Source organism: Anabrus simplex, chromosome 5, assembly GCF_040414725.1.
Source record: "Anabrus simplex isolate iqAnaSimp1 chromosome 5, ASM4041472v1, whole genome shotgun sequence".
NCBI lineage: Eukaryota > Metazoa > Arthropoda > Insecta > Orthoptera > Tettigoniidae > Anabrus > Anabrus simplex.
Window position 1 is genome coordinate 113,123,433 of NC_090269.1, and position 20,025 is coordinate 113,143,457.

The 20,025-nt window shown below is 43.6% G+C and overlaps 1 protein-coding gene across 1 annotated transcript in view; it reads left to right on the forward strand.

Annotated features, from left to right (window-relative positions):
- The window catches only part of LOC136874670 (hemolymph lipopolysaccharide-binding protein), a 42,556-nt gene extending 33,351 nt beyond the window's left edge, over positions 1 to 9,205 (forward strand). The window contains exons 4-5 of the mRNA XM_067148303.2: positions 6,540 to 6,806; positions 8,996 to 9,205. Of these exons, the coding sequence (XP_067004404.2) occupies positions 6,540 to 6,806; positions 8,996 to 9,177 (449 nt within the window). The 3' untranslated portion in view covers positions 9,178 to 9,205. The remainder of the gene's footprint in view (positions 1 to 6,539; positions 6,807 to 8,995) is intronic.
- The last annotated feature ends 10,820 nt before the right edge of the window (positions 9,206 to 20,025 follow it).

Consider the following 20,025-nt stretch of genomic DNA (forward strand, 5'->3'; position numbering starts at 1 on the left):
GACCCGTCACCGACAGAACATGTGTGGTACCAGCTCGGACGTCAACTCCGTCCCTGTGCCAGTAACCAGGATATCAAGGAGCAGTTACAACAGCTGTGGGCAGGCTTGCATCAGGAAATGATATAACGCCTTTATGACACCTTTCCCAACCAAATCAGCGCAAGCATCCAGGCCAGAGGAGGTAAAATGTTATACTGATAAGTGGGCTCGTAATGACAAGGTCTTTGCAAATTTAGCTCGATTTTATAATCACTGAAAAATCTGCCCTTCAGGCGGTAGAGGTGAGACCCCTCACTGAGTCCGAGGGAAAAACCAACTCTGGAGGGTAAAAAAATTAAGTAAGTAAGTAGAACAGGCTTAGCTCGTTGTTGATAGCCAATATTTGGGTTTCAAAAAGTAACATCCAAATTCCACTCACTTCTCTGCGACATAAATTCACATCATTTCCTTCACAGGTTGTAAAACTGAGGGTTATTTACACTCACCTCTGTTCAATTTTTTAGAAATATATAATGAGAGCATTTTTTACTATACATCCAATTTTATAACATTATCTTCCAAGATTGTGACTTAAATTATAGACATAGGTTCCACAAGACTGTTTTCTCAACCATATATTGCAAATATAAGCTGTTATCAATTTCCCCGTATTCATTTATAGCACTGAATACAACCTGTGCAATAAAGTTCGGTGAATGAAGTCAGAGTCCGCCCCTGTGGTGGAGTGGCCCGGGTTCGATTCCCGGCTCTGCCACGAAATTTGAAAAGTGGTACGAGGGCTGGAACGGGGTCCACTCAGCCTCGGGAGGTCAACTGAGTAGAGGTGGGTTCGATTCCCACCTCAGCCATCCTGGAAGTGGTTTTCCGTGGTTTCCCACTTCTCCTCCAGGCGAATGCCGGGATGGTACCTAACTTAAGGCCACGGCCGCTTCCTTCCTTCTTCCTTGCCTATCCCTTCCAATCTTCCCATCCCTCCACAAGGCCCCTGTTCAGCATAGCAGGTGAGGCCGCCTGGGCGAGGTACTGGTCATACTCCCCAATTGTATCCCCCGACTAAGAGTCTGAAGCTCCAGGACACTGCCTTTGGGGCGGTAGAAGTGGGGTCCTTCGCTAAGTCCGAGGGAAAAACCGAACCTGGAGGGTAAACAGATGATGATGATGAATGAAGTCAGAAAGGTCGATCCGGCAACACTGGCGACACGCAATGCTGCACCTGCGTAGCAGAATGTTTTGACCATCTGCTCCCAACGTTGTTCATTTGAGCATTTGAGACATGTTTGACACAGTGCGTGTTTAGTGCGTTGGTTCTGAACTGCGAACAGGAACATGAACGACCAAAAGATCAATGGACAGTTTTGTTTTAAGCTTGGCAAGACACCGAAAGAAACGCATGTGATGCCGGTACGTGTTTATGAAGATCAAGCACTGTCCTTGAAGTGTGTGTACAAGTGGTTCGCCCGTTTTCGAGGAGCCTGGGAAAGTGGTTTCTGACAACCCCCATAGCGAAAGACCGGCGACCGCCGTCAGTGACGAAAACATTGAGAAGATATGGACATTAATCACGAACGCTCGGTGATTAACTGTGCGAATGATAGCGGATGGACTGCAGATTAAGCGTGAATCCGTGCGACAAATCGTTACTCAGAAGTTAGGGAAGAGGAAAACGTGTTCTCGTCTTGTGCCACATCACTTGACTGACGATCAGAAGTAGGCACGTTTAGAGGCTTCATAGGATTTTATCGAAACGCCGGATGCGACACCAAGTTTCTTGAACTGTATTGTCACTGAGGACGAAACCTAGTGTCTCAGGTACGACCCTTTAACGAAACGGCAAAGCATGGAATGGCGTTCTCCAGGATCCCCTCATCGGAAGAAGGTCAGAGCCGAAAAGTCACGCATAAACTCGCTTTGAAAGGAAAGAGGTTTGATGATATTCCTAACATCCAACGAAACGTGACGAGGCTTTTGAACACCATCCCAAAGGAAGCTTTCTTGCAAAGTGTCCAGGACAAGTATCGCCGATCTCAGCAGTGCATAGTTATGGGAGGGGACTATTTCGAAGGACATTAAGGTCACTGTGAGCATTGTTCATCTACGTTGATAGTACGAACTTTATTGTCACAGGTTGTATTACTGTTCAGCTGGACTTAGAACTGTGTATATCATACTTATTTTCCAGAGTTTGAATGTGACAACGAACGACGCAAATAAGTCATTAAAAGAGCTGTAGCCTTTTTGCCGGTTGGCTGGAGTCTTACAACGAAATACACTGACTTAGCAAATGTCATGGGATAGTCACCTAATAGCGTGTGGGGCCTCCTCTGGCCCTGCAAACTGCAGGGAGACGCCGTGGAAATGAGTCGGCAAGTCCCTGGTAATCCTCTGGACGCAGTTGACACCAAATCGTTTGCAGAACGGCCGCCAATGCTGGTCTGTTCGTGGGTGGAGGATCCATGGCACGGAGCCTGCGTTCCAGGACATCACAGATATGCTCGATAGGGTTCATATCGAGGTTCCTGGGTGGCCATGGCAATCGTTGGAACTCCGCTCCATGTTCCTGGAAACATTCCCGGGCGACGTGGGAACGATGTAGCGGCGCGTTATCATCTTGATACACCGCAGAACCGTCTGGGCGCTGGAAGGCCGAAAATGTGTGGAGATGGTCTCCGAGCAGCTCAACGTACCGCGTACCATTCAAAGTCTCTTCCAGAACAACTAGGGGGCCCATTCCATACCAGGAAAATGCACCCCAGACCATAACAGAGACACCAGCGCCCTGGACCACACCTTCGAGGCAGGCAGGATCTATCGCTGCATGTGGTCTGCGCCATACACGGTACCTCCCATCGGCATGGTGCAGTTGAAATCGTGATTCGTCCGACCATATCACGTTACGCCATTGTTTCAGTGTCCATCCCTGGTGACTGGCGACAAATGCGCGTCGTTGTGCCCGATGACGTTGGGTTAACAGTGGCACCCGTGTGCGGCGCCGGCTCCCATACACCATAGAACCCATGTTCCTACGGGTTGTCCACTGGGAGACGTGTCTAGCACGGCCTGTGTTGATTTGAGCCGTGGTTTGTTGCACTGTTTCCCGTCTGTCACTATTGACAATCCGTCTCAGATATCACCGGTCACGGTCATCGAGGGTGGTTGGACGGCCGGTCGTTCGTCTGTTGTGGACGGTGACACCCGCATTCAATCACTCATGATACACCCTGGACACGCTTGATCGTGTGAAGCCGAATTCACGCACCACTTCCGAAATCGCACTTCCCATCCGTCGGGCACCGACCACCACACCCCGTTCGAACGGTGTCAGCTCACGACGACGTTCCATGTTACACCTGTCACATGCACAGCCACTGCTCACAAGGTCTCCTATACAACTTCCGCTGGCACTGAGGGCGTGTGGTGCTCAGACAACACACCTGCGCATCAGTGCTCCGCTATCCCATGACATTTGCTCAGTCAGTGTATTTTCAACACAATGAGATGACAGTCATATTTTCTGTTATTTTTTTGAACTTCGGACTACTTGCTCCAAATACTCATTGATTACCAGTATAAGGAGAAGTACATTAATATTTGCTGAAGTGGTTCCTTATTTTTAATGTGTGTGTATTCGTTGTTTTTAATCAAATGGCTTGTAAACAGAAACGTAGTTTGAATTTTGCTCTGATTGAATCCATCTTCCTCTTTCTTTGAAAGATTTTACCAATAACTGCTATCCATAGCTCTCTTCCAGCTCGTATCTTGGAGGCAACAAGCCCGGGGCGCTATTGACGGATAACAGGCGTTTCAAGTTCGCCAAGTTAGAGATGCACTTTAATGTACCTCCTTCCTTGACTGCTCTAAATATTAACGTCGTTAGAACTACTAGGTTCCCTTGCACACACCAGTGTAACTATAATCTATGGTGACTTGTATGCTTATATTTCGTAATCTATTTAAATAAATTCCTAAAGACCGTGTGTCTGTACATTGTATATTTCAGCGAAATTTTTGTACAGTTATCCGTCTGTATATATTTTTAGCTTTGGTGTCTGTCTCTTTGTCTGTTCGTCTGAGTAGTTATAAGTGGAAAACGAATGGATATTTTTACCAAACTTCAAATTAAGAATTCATCTGTCTTAGTGTAGGTTTTAGGGCCAATACTATTTCTAAATCCCTGAATGGACTGGAGGTTTAAAGGACGTTCGAAATAGTGATTTATAATCTCACAAAATATACAAGACTAACTTGAATTGAAATCTACCAGCCTAAATGGAAATCTATTTCTAAAACTGTTTTCTCTTGTGTACCTCTTCGATAGGAAGATTAACAAGAGAGCTATCATTAACGGACGGTTTTGCAGTCTAAGTCCCAGCGTATTTAGTCCAACAGCAGGTGGAATCGTTTATAAAAAGATATTCACAATAAATATTTGATAAATTAGGTATATCAAAAGAATGAATGTATGAAACGTTTAAAAATATGTTTTTCTGTTATTTTATGCCGTATGTGTTGTGTGTGTCCTTCATCGCCTGGAAGCTCCGCAACCCGAACGAGCTTTTTCTCTTCTATAGTTGCCACGAGTGTGGACAGCAGCGCGCTGACGTAATCGTGTGACGTCAGCCAGCATGTATAAATCTATAAACTATTTCGTGTCATTCTTCTATTACTTAGGTAGAGCACTGGACGTGAGCGCAGGCAAGCAAGCCGGCACTCCAAGGAGCACCTATATATATTTATTGTTCTAATAACCCTAGCATAGTTGCAGATCTGCAGTGACAAGTGTGTTCCAACAACACCGCACAGAGGGACATCGCCAGGCGGAAGAAGAAGACAGCCCCTTGCACCAAGTAAGGCTTGGCTCTAAATCCCCCTCTCCAAACGGAGACTTGGCACCAGGGACCACTGGCTGCTGGGCAAAGGGACGATCCTGTGGCCCAGAGCCCAGACGCTAGTGGACCCGAGCCGTCCCGGCAGTGACAAGATGGACTGATCCCCATAATAACAAACAATGGCAAGGAAATGGTTATGATTGCATGACACATCTTCCTAACTAACACAACCTCTGGACTTTCCAGCCCACATCCTTGCATGTGCTATCAAAAGTTGTCAGGTTTTACACGTAGGCTCTTTCTCTTTTCTGCCTATGTGGTTTTTCCCTGACCCTTCAATACCACACTTCAACACCACCTTACCAAACACAAACTCTTGCCGTGGTAGCGAGTCTAACTCGGAAACCGGCAGATACTCCTTGTATCACTTCCCACTCTTCCCTGCTATCTCTTTCTTTTTAGACATTAATAGCATGTCGGAGGCCATGTAGATTGAGTCGATGGTCACGGCGGGGGAGCGGGCTACGGGGGCCCCCCGTAACAAAAAAGAAAATCCACTGTAGGCACTCCACAGTGTCCAATGATCAGACTACACCGTATGCCAGACACGGAGGTACCCTCCTAAAAAGTGTACTGAACAGGTGGACTAATTATGATCGGGAGGTATCACCTCAGGACATCTTATCCTCAAGTTATCCTGCCTCCCGTATCACCGACTACGTCATGCTTACCATTCTGTTACTCATGAACTTTGCTCCAAGTTCCCTTCAAGTTCTCAAACTTCTGCCTAGCATTCTGCTACCACGAACGTTACTCCAAGTTCCCTTTATAATTCTCCAAACTACAGATAGTCATCATCATCAACTATCACGAACATCCTATCTCATCAAGATAGAACTCAGTATACATATAAATATCAACTTGTACAAAATGTATATATCTCTCTGACCATCAGCCAACTAACTTATGTTGTTATTTAACGTGTACAGCACTTCAAGCAACAAGTCTAACTTCCTTCATTTTTTGTACATACTGTGTGAATATTTACAAACTAATAAACGTTTATGTTGTGCTTTTTATATCGTGATTCTTGTATACAACAGTATGCCTATTTATAAGTACGACTGTAAATAACGGAGAGCTTACGAAACGTTGGATTTTTTTTCCAAGTCCCATGAAACACTTGGTGTATGTCACTTCAAGGTAGGTTAAAGAGAAGAAGAATTAAAGAGCCATTTTAGTCTTTTCGATAGAATAGATAATAAATGATGGGTTTCATGAGCCTTCAATCGCAGTGCCACGCCACTGGTCAGAGAAACAACAGTATGTAAGTGAGAAGCAGGGAAAAGTTCGCACAACTTCGGACTAGGAACTCTATCGTACAATAAACTCTGTAATCTTCCTCATTCTGTCTCGAGTTTGTTCGGGCTTCACGTTACTGACACGCGCTTTCGTAGAAAAATGTCAGTTTAACATTCCGTATTCAACGTTTGAATACAGGCATGTCAGTTCGCTTAAATTCATGAAGGACACTTTGTAATCCACTACAAATTCCCGCGCAAAGAACTGTTACAAATGCTAATAATAAAGCATCATTTATTCTAATTTGCTGACTCCGTTCCTCCTAATAAAGCAGCGGAATTTTTAGGAAATTACAAGTTTTTTGCTCGGTAATGAAAAGAACCCTTTACCATTGAAGTTCATTTTTTTCAGCTCCTCCTCCACGAGCAGGTCCTGATTACGAGCTGTTCCCTGGAGTAGGTTACTACAAGTTCCACACTACCCCTGTCACGTGGAATGAAGCAGAGAAAATATGTGAAAAGGAAGGCGCACATTTGGCAATCATCAACTCGGAGGCGGAGTCTGGAGTCCTAGCCCTGATCTTTGCTCGTCACCCCAAGATACCAGGTGCCTATGACGGAGTCGTTTCCATCGGCTTCCATGACAAATACGTCGAAGGCCAGTACATCACTGTTTTTGGTGAGTTATTCAAATTTGTACATCAGTATTTTAGTTTTTAATGTTTGACGTTTTTGTCTGCGGTTTTAGAGACGCACTAACACACACGGATTTTCGGCGGCACATGGACAGCTAACGGCTAGAACTGAGGTACGAGGATTTAGAACTGGGTCCACTCTACCTCGGAAGGTCAATTGAGTAGAGTTGGGTTCGAATCTTCCCCCCTCGTCCATCCTCGATTTTTTTTTTTTTTTTTTTGCGTGGTTCCCCATTTCTCCTCCGGGCAAATGCCGGAATGGTAGCTAACGCAAGGCCACGGCCGCTTCGTTACCTCTCCCCTGTCTATCCCTTCCAATCTTCCCATACAGCATGTGAGGCTGCCTGGGCGAGGTACTGCACCTCCTTCCCGGTTGTATTCCCCCGACCAAATGTCTCACGCACCTGGTCACTGTCCTTGAGGTGGTAGAGGTGAAATCCCTCACTGATTCCGAGGAAAAAGCCAACCATGGGCAGTAAAATGATTAATTAATAATAAAATTAAAATTAAAAAGTTCGTCTACCGTACTTCTTTGACATTCTTACACGTTTCAGACAGTTTGAAGAGCAGTGCACGATTTTTTTTGTCTGCATCTTTGTATGCTTATAACAGTGAACTACTGGAAGTATTTCAACTAAAGTGTATATTTAAAATGTACTAACTCACATCATTTCAGAACCCCTGAATGTATTGGGGGTTTACAGGAAAAACGAGGAAGAAAGAAAAGAAAGAAAATCCACAGCCTTTTCCAGTCATTCGACCGGGTCAGGAATGGAGTGAATGAAGCCCCCATCTAGCGGCGAGAATAGAAATTGTGCCGGCTGCCGAAGCCTGTCGCACTCCTCTGGGGCAATGATTAATGAATGACAGATGAAATGAAATGGGAATTGAAAATGCTGCTGGAATGAAAGATGACAGGGAAAACCGGAGTACCCGGAGAAAAACCTGTCCCGCCTCCGCTTTGTCCAGCACAAATCGCACATGGAGTGACCGGGATTTGAGCCACGGAAGCCAGCGGGGAGAGGCCGGCGCGCTTCCACCTGAGCCACGGAGGTTCAAACATGCGGAAAAATATTCCAAATAACTTTGCTGATATCGGATTTACAAAAAAAATGTTAAAATTTTTAAATGTAGTTCCAACAACTTTAATTCAGTTGAAGGTTGCAGCTGAATGACGTATTTGGAATTTCGTAATTACCACGGGACAGCCAAGACGTATAAGTACCAGTAACCTAAGTAAGGGTACATGAAATTTAAAAAGTAAAATAAAATAAGTAAAAATCGAAATCTGTAGGATGTTCCTGGTACCTCAGAATTCCACCGTCAACCGTAGAACTCGCTTAAGGGCAGGAGGTAGGATTGCTATTAATTTGCAGACTGATTAGGACAGAATTCAAACTTAAACAGCTAGGCTCCCTGCGAAACGTAAAGAATTTCACCTTATTTTCCTGACACGGCATAAGCCCAAAAGCCCATACAGCATCATGTCTATATATGTTTTGTTTAGTAGATCACATATTTTGTATTGTATCCAGCCTAAAAGTTTAGTACATGTAGCTTTGTAATTTTATCAGGAAATTGTACCTAAAGAGAAGCATGCGTGAAACGAAATTAATTTGATGCGTTTAAAAATATCCATTGCAGGTGAGCTAATTGTATTAGGATGTTAAAAATGTATAGCAACAGTTAGGAACATTTTATATGTATGTGGTGAAAATGTAATTAGCCTAATGTGAACATGAACCGAGTTGTATCAGTTTGAATTCTGTCCAAAGCAAGTTGCAAAATGATAGCAACGATCTACCTTCTGTCCTCAAGCCATAACTAAAACAATTTCAGTTTGTACAGATCAAACTCGTCATACATTTTAAAAATATACTGTGCATCCTAGAAGTACTTCGACAATATTGTAATAGTTCCCTTTGTCCACAGTGGCATCCTGTGAACTTAGGAATTGTTAAAGAAGTGTAGTGAAATTGATGTTATTGATTGCTTACATATCCTACTGCACGCCTTCCTTGGGATTGAATGTATCGGCCACTTGCTTCCCTTGTGCTGACTTTCTGTCGTACGTTGGACCTGGCCTGCATTATTCACAATTCATAATTTTATTCAAGTGTGTTCCATTATGAATTGAGTACTTTTCTTCTAACCAGAGTGATTTTCCTTTCAGGAGAACCTTTGTCGAGCACCGGCTTCACCGATTGGTCCACAAACGGAGCCCAGCAGCCCGATAACTCTGGAGGGAGCGATACGAACCCTGGGGAGGACTGCGGCTCCATGCACAGGAACGGATTGCTGAACGATATACGTTGTGAATACAAGATGCCGTTTATCTGTGAACACGAGTTGTAGAATAAAGTTTGTAACCCTCTGGCACTTACGATTAGGATTTTGTTCAGTTATGAGTTTGTTCCCACAGTCAGAAGAAGTTTCATTTCGAAATTAGAACTATCGCCATTATTAAAGGAAATATATTTATCCTTGTTGGTACTTATGACAAGAATAGCTTCAAGAAACTACAAGATGCTCAATGAATTCATGTATAGTTCATCCAAGATGAGTGTCTGTTCTACAACAGTAAATAATTATCAATTTGCTCATAAATTCGAAAAATAGGTTTGCCTTAGTCCGCCTCTGTGGTGTAGCGGTTAGTCTGATTAGCTGCCACCCCTGGAGGCCCGGGTTCGATTCCCGGCTCTGCCACGAAATTTAAAAAGTGGTACGAGGGCTGGAACGGGGTCCACTCAGCCTCGGGAGGTCAACTGAATAGAGGTGGGTTCGATTCCTACCTCAGCCATCCTGGAAGTGGTTTTCCGTGGTTTCCCTCTTCTCCTCCAGGCAAATGCTGGGATGGTACCTATGTAAATTAAGACCACGGTCGCTTCCTTCCCTCTTCCTTGTCTATCCCTTTCAATCTTCCCATCTACCCGCAAGGCCCCTGTTCAGCATAGCAAGTGAGGCCGCCTAGGCGATATACTAGTCCTCCTCCCAAGTTGTATTCCCGATCCAGAGTCTGAAGCTCCAGGATACTGCTCTGGGGCGGTAGAGGTGGGATCCCTCGCTGAGTCCGAGGGAAAAACCGACCCTGGAGGGTAAACAGATTAAGAAAGAAAGAAAGAAAGAAAGAAAGAAAGAAAGAAAGAAAGAAAGAAAGAAAGTTTGCCTTATCTGACGTTCTTCAGCAATGCTTACAAACTGTTAATATATCCCTGTATATTCATCAAAATATAATACTGAAATTTCATATTATCAAAACGAGAATCGGAAGGACAGCATACATTTCAAAAGTTTTTAACTTACGTAAAAAGAGCCGAGCACAGTATAAAGGGTTAGTGTTATTTACTTCTGTTGTGTTTTTGAACGCACCTAGCTGTTAAAACATGATGTGGTCGTCTTATCCTGTATGAATTGTTTTGCAAACTTGGAAATTACAATTGATTCTGTCCAGCCCCGCGGTGTAGGGGGTAACGCATCCACCTATCACCTGGCTACCCCGGATTCGATTCCCAGCTGGATCAGCGTTCTTTAATTGTAATGATTAATATCCCTAGCCTGGGGATTGGGTTTTTGTGACGTCCTTAATCTTCCTTTCCTCACACACAACATTACACACTACCGCCATTCCAATTACACGCAGGTTCATAAAATATGGTGCCAGTAGGGGCAAAAAATCCACATGGGTCGACGTCCCGAACAAATAGTGAAAAAAAAAACAAAAAACATTTATTCGGGTTGTTTCATGATACATCAAGTAATAAGGATGTGGTGCAACATTTCATTGAAGCCCTTGGCTTTCCACGGGATCACTGTAAGTACCTAGGAAAGATCTTCACTGGGATAATCACATAAGTGGGATTGTAAATAAAGTGTACAGATCTCTGCACATGGTTATGAGGGTGTTTAGGGGTTGTAGTAAGTATATAAAGGAGAGGGCATATACGTCTCTGGTAAGACTCCAACTAGAGAATGGTTCCAGTGTATGGGACCCTTGCCAGGATAACTTGATTCAAGAACTGGACAAATCCAGAGAAAAGCAGCTCGATTTGTTCTGGGTGATTTCCGACAAAAGAGTAGCGTTACAAAAATGTTGAAAGGTTTGGGCTGGAAAGACTTGGGGGAAAGGAGACGAGCTGCTCGACTAAGTGGTATGTTCCAAGCTTTCAGCGGAGAGATGGCGTGGAATGACATTAGTAGACGAATACGTTTGAGTGGCGTCTTTAAAAGTAGGAAAGATCACAATATGAAGATAAAGTTGGAATTGAAGAGGACAAATTGGGGCAAATATTCGTTTATAGGAAGGCGAGTTAGGGATTGGAATAGCTTACGAAGGGAGATGTTCAATACATTTCCAATTTCGTGAAATGATTTAAGAAAAAGCTAGGAAAAGAACAGACAGGGAATCTGCCACCTGGACGACTGCCCTAAATGCAGATCGGTATTGATTGATTGATTGATTGATTGATTGATTTATTGATTGATTGATTGATTGCTACCCAAAAAGATGGCCCGCAGATTAAGGAGTACCGGACCGCCAGGCCCCGAAATTAACTACTGAATTAGTATATAAACAACAGGATAGCGGTGCTAGTCGCTTGTAGGTTTTATTATACAACCCTCACTGTGGACAAATCAGCAAAGGAGTGGCGAGCAGAAAACAGTGAGTCAAAGTTCACAGTGCTCACCAAGAACACTGGGATGTCGAGCTGCGTAGCGTTACCGTCTGGCCGCGGAGGATTCCATCTTTGATGTCGGTGGAAACAGGCAGCTGATTTACTTTTGCATTTGGCCTTCTCGTAACATATCGGTTATACCACCAATGTTTCAAGGTAGGTCTAGCCGTGAAGGTGACACTTCCCTTGATAGAGGTATGGTATTTTATAACAAGAAGCCGAATTACTTCGCCATCATTTAAGGGGAGTCGGAAATCCCTATCTTGATAATGTTAATTCGACAGAAAAGATGCCCCATTATCTCAGGAAGTATTAAGTTTAGAGCTTTGATATTTTTACTACATGTACTTACATCCTTTCCATACCTACTGAACCAGGATGGTATGGTTAGAGCAAACGATTGTAAAGTTATGAATTTGTTTAATAAGTTCCAAATTTTTTACAAAAAATGTCATTAAAACGCATGTAAATCAGAAACTATATATGTGGAGTGCTTTTATTTGGTTCAGTATCTGTATAATGGCACAAGGTGACTTTCTGCAAACAATGAACTGCCTATCCAGTGTAGTTTCTGAGATAATGGGTCAAACATGTGCAAAAAAGTCATTTCTCAGAATATGATTTCAAAGTAAAACAACATGTTGGCTCACACATTTACCCACAGCAGTGCCTAAAATCCAACTCTATTTAATCGAAACTTTGTGCTAGTTGTTTTACGTCGCACCGACACAGATAGGTCTTACGGCGACGATGGGACAGGAAAGGGCTAGGAGTGGGAAGGAAGCGGCCGTGGCCTTAATTAAGGTACAGCCCCAACATTTGCCTGGTGTGAAAATGGGAAACCACGGAAAACCATTTTCAGGGCTGCCGACAGTGGGATTCGAACCTACTATCTCCCGAATACTGGATACTGGCCGCACTTAAGCGACTGCAGCTATCGAGCTCGGTTTAATCGAAACTACTGAAATGTTTGTTATGAGAGTGCCGGAAACCTCTGCGCATAGCATTCAGGAATAGAACAATAAAAACCACAGCCTTCTAGATTAAAGGGTTCCAGACATTTATATTTTCAAAAAGAAACATGTCTAAGTTGCCCAATGTGACACTTGTGCATTGATTTTTTTAAAAATTCTTTAAAATGCCTGCATGTGTCGTATTAAAATAAATTATACACCATTTTAATGAGCAGAGTCCAAATAATTGGAAGAGGCAACATTTGGAAAAGTCATTTTTTAAATATTTTTGGTTTCCGACTCCCCTTAATGCATGTAGCTTGCTATACGGGATTTAAAAACTGAGCGAATTGGCTGCGCAAAGCGGTGCGTTCAGGAAATGTTAGGTCCATGAGTGGCACAAAGGAAGGTTTCCCGTGAGTTTTTCATTTTCACACACCAACAAATACCGAGGCTGTGCCTTAATTAAGACGACTACTTCCTTTCCCGTCCTTCCTTTCTCAGTTCCAGCGTCCCTAAAAAATCAGTCTGTGTTGGGGCGAAGTTAAACTACAGCACAGTCGAACCTCGCTATCTCGAACCTCCATTACCCGAATTTTCAGTACTTCGAAGTAACTTAAATTTCCCTGCTGTTTATTCTATTCTTCACCTGTATTTATTTCTCTATTACTCGAAATTCGGTTACACGAATTTCTCGAAGTAAACATTTTCTCCCTTGAAGTAAAAAATACTCTGTAACTGGAATTTTGTACAACATTAACTGTGCAATGTCCGCCTCTGTGGTGTAGTGGTTAGCGTGATTAGCTGCCACCCCCGGAGGCCCGGGTTCGATTCCCGGCTCTGCCACGAAAATTTGAAAAGTGGTATGAGGGCTGGAACGGGGTCCACTCAGCCTCGGGAGGTCAACTGAGTAGAGGTGGGTTCGATTCCCACCTCAGCCATCCTGGAAGTGGTTTTCCGTGGTTTCCCACTTCTCCTCCAGGCGAATGCCGGGATGGTACCTAACATAAGGCCACGGCCGCTTCCTTCCCTCTTTCTTGCCTATCCCTTCCAATCTTCCCATCACTCCACAAGGCCCCTGTTCAGCATAGCAGGTGTGGCCGCCTGGGCGAGGTACTGGTCATTCTCCCCAGTTGTATCCCCGACCAAGAGTCTGAAGCTCCAGGACACTGCCCTTGAGGCGGTAGAGGTGGGATCCCTCGCTGTGTGTCCGAGGGAAAAGCCGACCCTGGAGGGTAAACAGATGATGATGATGATGATTAACTGTGCAATACGGCATTTGTGGATTGCGAGGAACGATTAGCAAGTAAACGAAGGGTTACAATATCTAGCCCCGTGGTTTAAGGGGTAACGCCTGTCACCCGGCGGCCCCGGGTTCGATTCCCGGCCGGATCAGCGGTTTTTAATTGTAAATTATTAATATCCCTGGCCTCCATTACCAGTGTTGCCAACTTATATTTTCAGGATCCGCTAAATACTACTAAAAATCCGCTAAAATTCCGCCTAGTAATCACATCTCAAATAATAATAATAATAATAATAATAATAATAATAATAATAATAATAATAATAATAATAATCATAATAATAATAATAATAATAATAATAATAATAATAATAATAATAATAAAAGTAAATGCCTGCACTCACCTGATCTGTGGGTTTCACTGGGATTAGCTCCATGCTTGCGAGCCATCGAGCTAAAACTTTTAGGCAATTTACTGCCGGGTGCAAATTAGGTGAATCCCCTACCTCAAGGGCCACACACAGAACAGGCCAGTTCATCTTCCTTCGTAGCATGAATATAAATGCTGCTCTCTCACAGTTTCATTATCTGTCGTCATTATTCAACTAAGAGATCAGTAACCTTTCCCCACGCATTACAGATTTATAATACTATGATATCATAACATTAAATCCAAATAACATGTTTCCCTCATGTGACTGCTAGCTCCTGACAAAAAATACGGAAAAGCTCGGACACAGACTGGAGTACAAATTTAGAAAAAAACGTAAAATGGTTAAAACACTAAATTCCGCTATAACAAATCTAGAAATCCGACAAAAAATCCGCTGTCCGCTAAATGACATATTTCTCCGCCGACAGTCTTCTAGTTCCGCCAAATTGGCAACACTGTCCATTACCGGTCACGTACGAAAGCAACCGCGGATGAAAAGCTGCGTAATATTGACGAGAAGTTTCAACGTGAAGGGAGGAACAAACAGAAGAGACTAACGGATTTTTCCCAAAGATGTTATCGGAGGTATGTTTCTTGTTTCACTACTGTACGTACTGTACCCTGTCTTAAAAGTTACTTTTTTTTTTTTTTTTGCTCTTTGGCTTTACGTCACACCGACACAGGTAGGTCTTATGGCGACGATGGGGCAGGAAAGGCCTAGGAATGGGAAGGAAGTGGCCGTGGCCTTAATTAAGGTACAGCTCCAGCATTTACCTGGTGTGAAAATGGGAAAGCAAGGAAAACCATCTTCAGGGCTGCCGACAGTGGGGTTCGAACCCACTATCTCCCGGATGCCAGCTCACAGCTGCGCGCTCCTAAAATTTACTATAATAAGGGTTATAATTAAAGTGATGCCGTAGAATATTGTTTGTGTATTTTTAAGTACTGTTAAAAATAATGTATACAGTATAAGCCCGTAGATACGCATGATTCAATTATGTGGTATACATGCTCAAAAGCGGCATTCTCTATGTTGTATGTCCGTCGCTCCCTTCTCGATCCGCCAGCCAGCTACACGCGTGCCAGTGTGTTATTCTTCGAGCCTCGACGCGCAGCTCTCAGTGCGCGTGCCTGGAACGTCGTGTGTGCTATAAAAAGGAGCTCCTAGTCTGTCCAGACGCCCACTGACCCCGGTGTCCAGCTCCAGAATACACCCTACGTCGAGCACGGAGGCTACTCCTCTTGAAAATGTGCTTCGGCCAGGTGGACTGAATTTCTGGCAGTAAGAGGTCTCACCTCGGGTCACCGCTCCTCTTGTCTATTCCGCTGTCCATGCCCAGTCTTACCATTATATGCCACGATCATTCCCTGGCTAATGCAAGCTCCCATTATCAACTTAGTTTTGCTAAGTAGGAACTCTTCAGTCATTGAACTTACGTTAATGAACTCAGACACTTCAACAAGGAAGGACTCTCTGAGATATTTACGTCAGTGCTTCTGATAGTTTTCGACTATCAAGAACTTTTCATGTCACAAGGACTATCTTTCCGAAGTAGTAGTGAACGTGAATACTCCAACGTGTATATAGTGTACAAAGACCGACTCTTTTTCCAAATTCATAGTTCAATTTGCTTCGAGATAACTTTCAGTTTTGTTAGTATAAATATTGTAATTTTACATGTGAAGTAAATAAAGAAGTTGTGTTTTTGTAAACCCAACCTTGTTTACAATACTCTATATCTCGAAATTTCGGTAACTCGATATAAAATTTAGCTCCCGAAGTGATTCGAGATACCAAGGTTCCACTGCACTAACAAAAGAAGAAGCGGGAATGAAAGCTGGCAGCGACATGCGTCGCGGGAGACTTTGAGACTGACAAGGAAACACTTCCGTCTGCTAATCTCCGATCTAATTGAGATTTGGTATAACGACTTAAGTAGGAATGTTTCATTCAGCCATATCAAAATTATATGCTCAATCGTATGTTAAGCAACGGTTTTGGGGTGTCAAAGTTTGCTCATTTAAGCACCGCGTAGACAGGAGTGAGCAGGAGGAAGCAGGTACAGGCGGGGTGGCCGGCCAGCTAATTTATCACGTGGTCTCTCCCCCCCCTCTCTCTCGCACGCGCGCGCGATTGGGACGCCAGGCAATTGAAGTGTTAAACAGGATAATAACCTATAATTATAATAATAAGGTAGTCCGGCTTCATGGCTAAACGGTTAACGTGGTGGCCTCTGGTCACTGAGGTCCCGGGTCCGATTCCCGGCAGAGTCGGGGATTTTAACTTCGTCTGGTTAATTTCTCCGGCTCGGGGGATGGGTGTTTGTGTTCGTCTTAAGTGCATAATTTCAATTCATCAAAGTCGATTCAAAATTAATTATCAGAAACATACAAGAAATGATCAGTTGATAATTGTATGTACTGTATGTATGTATGTTCGGTCTTCAGCCCTAAGTCTGGTTGGATCCTCAACAACTCTGCCATCAACTGTCATAGATGGCCTAGGCATCACTGAAGAGGCGTACTAGGGAAATGAGGAGTGAGGTAGTTTCCCGTTGCTTTCCTCACCGAGCCAGACGTTGCTATTACATATCAGTCTGCCAGCCCACTGAAATGCATGCACCAACCGACCCTATGAGCAACATTTTCACACAATTCATAGCAGGGACTGGCTGCACAAGGAATGGCATTACTAGCATCGCTCATACCTCAGTCACTTTCATATTGTCTAAGCCAAGGATAAGACAGAGACAGATCAATGAAAGTAACAAAATTGCTCTAGCCTATACCAGAAGACATAGTGCACTGTAAACACTAGGTCCTGCCAGCAAAGGCATAGTTGACAATTAATAATCAGAAACATACAAAATTGTAGCTGGCTAAATGGTCGTTAAGATCCAAAGCCAAAATTAAACAAACAGAAAAAACAATAAGGTACGGTCCAACTCTCAGGACGCAATCGTCAGACGTAGAACAGGGAAATATTATATAAATATAGGTCCGGAAACGCTTTATTTCCATCTTAGAATTCTTTTTCTTCAACTTTACATTGTACATTAATAATGGGAAACACACGGGAGCAGAACTCACCAGCATAACTACGTAAAAGTCTTTCTTACATGAAAATAGGGTTCAGAATGTCTCCCGTTAGCAAACGCAATACTCCAGCGAATTCGGGACTCATGGGCGATGGAGGGTTGTTGCTACCGGATCACCAGAATGAGCCAGGATTAAACCTGCCAACTTGAGCTCAGATAGCCAGCGCTCTACCGAGTGAGCTACGCAGCCTTTCTTAATTCGTTTACGCTGCAGGGTTGGTTTTTCCCTCGGATTCAGCGAGGGATCAAACCTCTACCACCTCAAGATCAGTGTCCTGGGGCGTGAGACTTTACTGTAGGTCAGAGGGATCAACTGGGAAGGAGAACCATTACCTTGCCCAGGCGGCCTCACCTGCTATGCTGAACAGGGAAGAATGGAAGGGACAGGTAAGGAAGAGGGAAGGAAGCGGCCGTGGCCTTAAGTGAAGTACCATCCCGGCATATGCCTGGAGTAAAAGTGAGAAACCGCAAAAAAAAAAAAAAAAAAAAACACTTTCAGATTGGCTGAGGTGGGAATCGAACCCTCTCTACTCAGTTGACCTCCGGAGGCAGAACGGACCCCGTTCCAGGCCTCGTACCACTTTTCAAATTTCGTAGCAGGACCGGGAATCGAACCCGGGTCTCCGGACGTGGCAGATAATCACACTAACCACTACACAACAGAGACGGATTCTTCTTCTTCTTACTATTACAACCTGGTCCTCAATCTTTATAAATGTCTTAGTTTGTTTAAAATATCTTTCATCACTCGTTATGACTAGTCTGGATCCATGGCTGAATGCTTACCGTGCTGGCCTTTGGTCACAGGGGTCCCGGGTTCGATTTCCGACAGGGTCGAGAATTTTAACCATCATGGACTAATTCCGCTGGCACGGGGGCTAGGTGTATGCGTCGTCCTCATAATCATTTCATCCTCATCACGACGCGCAGGTCGTCTACGGGAGTCAAATGAAAAAATCTGCACGTGGTGGGCCGAACATGTCCTCGAATACTCCCGGCACCAGAAGCCATACGCCATTTCATTTTTCCTAGCGGTTTAATTATGAACGAAGGTCAGTCATTATCAAAAGATAGAAACAGGTGAAGGAAAGACAAGAGTGATTATAATATTATGTCAAAAAGCCTAAAAGCAAATGTAAAACTATATCTGAACTAATTCTGTACTTTTAATAATAATAATAATAATAATAATAATAATAATAATAATAATAATAATAATAATAATAATAATAATAATAATTTAGTATCAGTAGTATAATACAGGGATTCTGCCGCCACCTCCTCCTCCGGCTCTCGGGAGAGGCCTCCACCTCCCGCGGGAAATTTGAATTTTGGCGGGAAATTTGAATTTTCGCGCAAGATTTGAATTTGTTAACAAAGCCACGTGCTTTTTGACAGCTGTCGTCGACAACAACGCATCGCTAACCTCACTGCTGCCATCTTGACGGGCCTAAACCTCAGTGGTACCAACTTAACCTAACTAGCGTGAGATTTGAATCGGTAAACAAATCCACGTGTTTTTTGACAGCCACGTGCTTTTTGACAGACAACAACGCATCGCTAACCTCACTGCTGCCATCTTGATGGGCCCAAACCTCAGTAGTACCAACTTAACCTAACTAGCGCGAGATTTGAATAGGTAAACAAATCCACGTGCTTTTTGACAGCCACGTGCTTTTTGACAGACAACAACGTATCGCAAACCTCAGTGCTGCTATCTTAACGGACCTAAACCTTAGTGGTACCAACTTAACCTCACTAGCGCGAGATTTGAATTTGTAAACAAATCCACGTTCTTTTTGACAGCTGTCGTCCGCTATCTTTAAACTACAGAGCACCGTGCTGCCCTCTTTATCGCAGTAGCTGCAAATTCGTCACCTGTCATCCGCAGTACTGCCATCTTGGCGGGCCTAAACCTTAGGGCTACCAACTTAACCTCACTAGCGCGAGATTTGAATCGGGAAACAAAGCCACATGCTTTTTTGACAGCTGCCATCCGCCATCTTTAACCAACAGAGCACCATGCTACTATCATGCGGGCAATTTCGTTAGCTGTCATCCGCCATCTTTAATGAACAGAGCACCGTGCTGCCCTCATGCGGGGCAATTTCGTTAGCTGTCATCCGCCATCTTTAATGAACAGAGCACCGTGCTGCCATCTTTGTGGTGGTGGCGAATTCCACGTGCGCACTCTTTGTGGTGGTAGCAAATTCCACATCCGCCATCTTTAATCTACAGAGCACCGTGACGCACTCTTTGTTGTGGCGGACAATTTAAAATAACATGTCAAGGAATACCTTTGTTCTGAAAGAAAAAAATAATAAGACTACAGTTCTGAACAGCTTGGGTAAGATAGCAATTGTTATAACCTCCTTTTTCCCTGCTCTGTCAAGGCATAGCTTTATCGAGCATACAACGCGATCTTATGCATAAGACAACACACATATCGCATACCCGCAGTGATGCATGTTTAGACTTGAACACACATACTACTGTTCAAAACTTATTACAACTTGAACTGCATACTAGAGTTCGATGTTGTTGAACACTGCATTGTATGACTAGAATCAAACACTGTTTAGAAAGAAAAAATATCTTCTCAACATACTTACTAAGCTGCTCTTCCTCCTATATCAAGGTACATCTCTATCGAACGTGCATCGCAAAAGCAAGAGTATTGCAAGTTTAGACTTGAACACATACTACCGTTCAAAAAACATATATACATACTAGAGTTCGGTGTTATTGAACACTGTATTGTAAGACTAGAATGAAACACTGTTTAGAAAAAGAAAAAAAT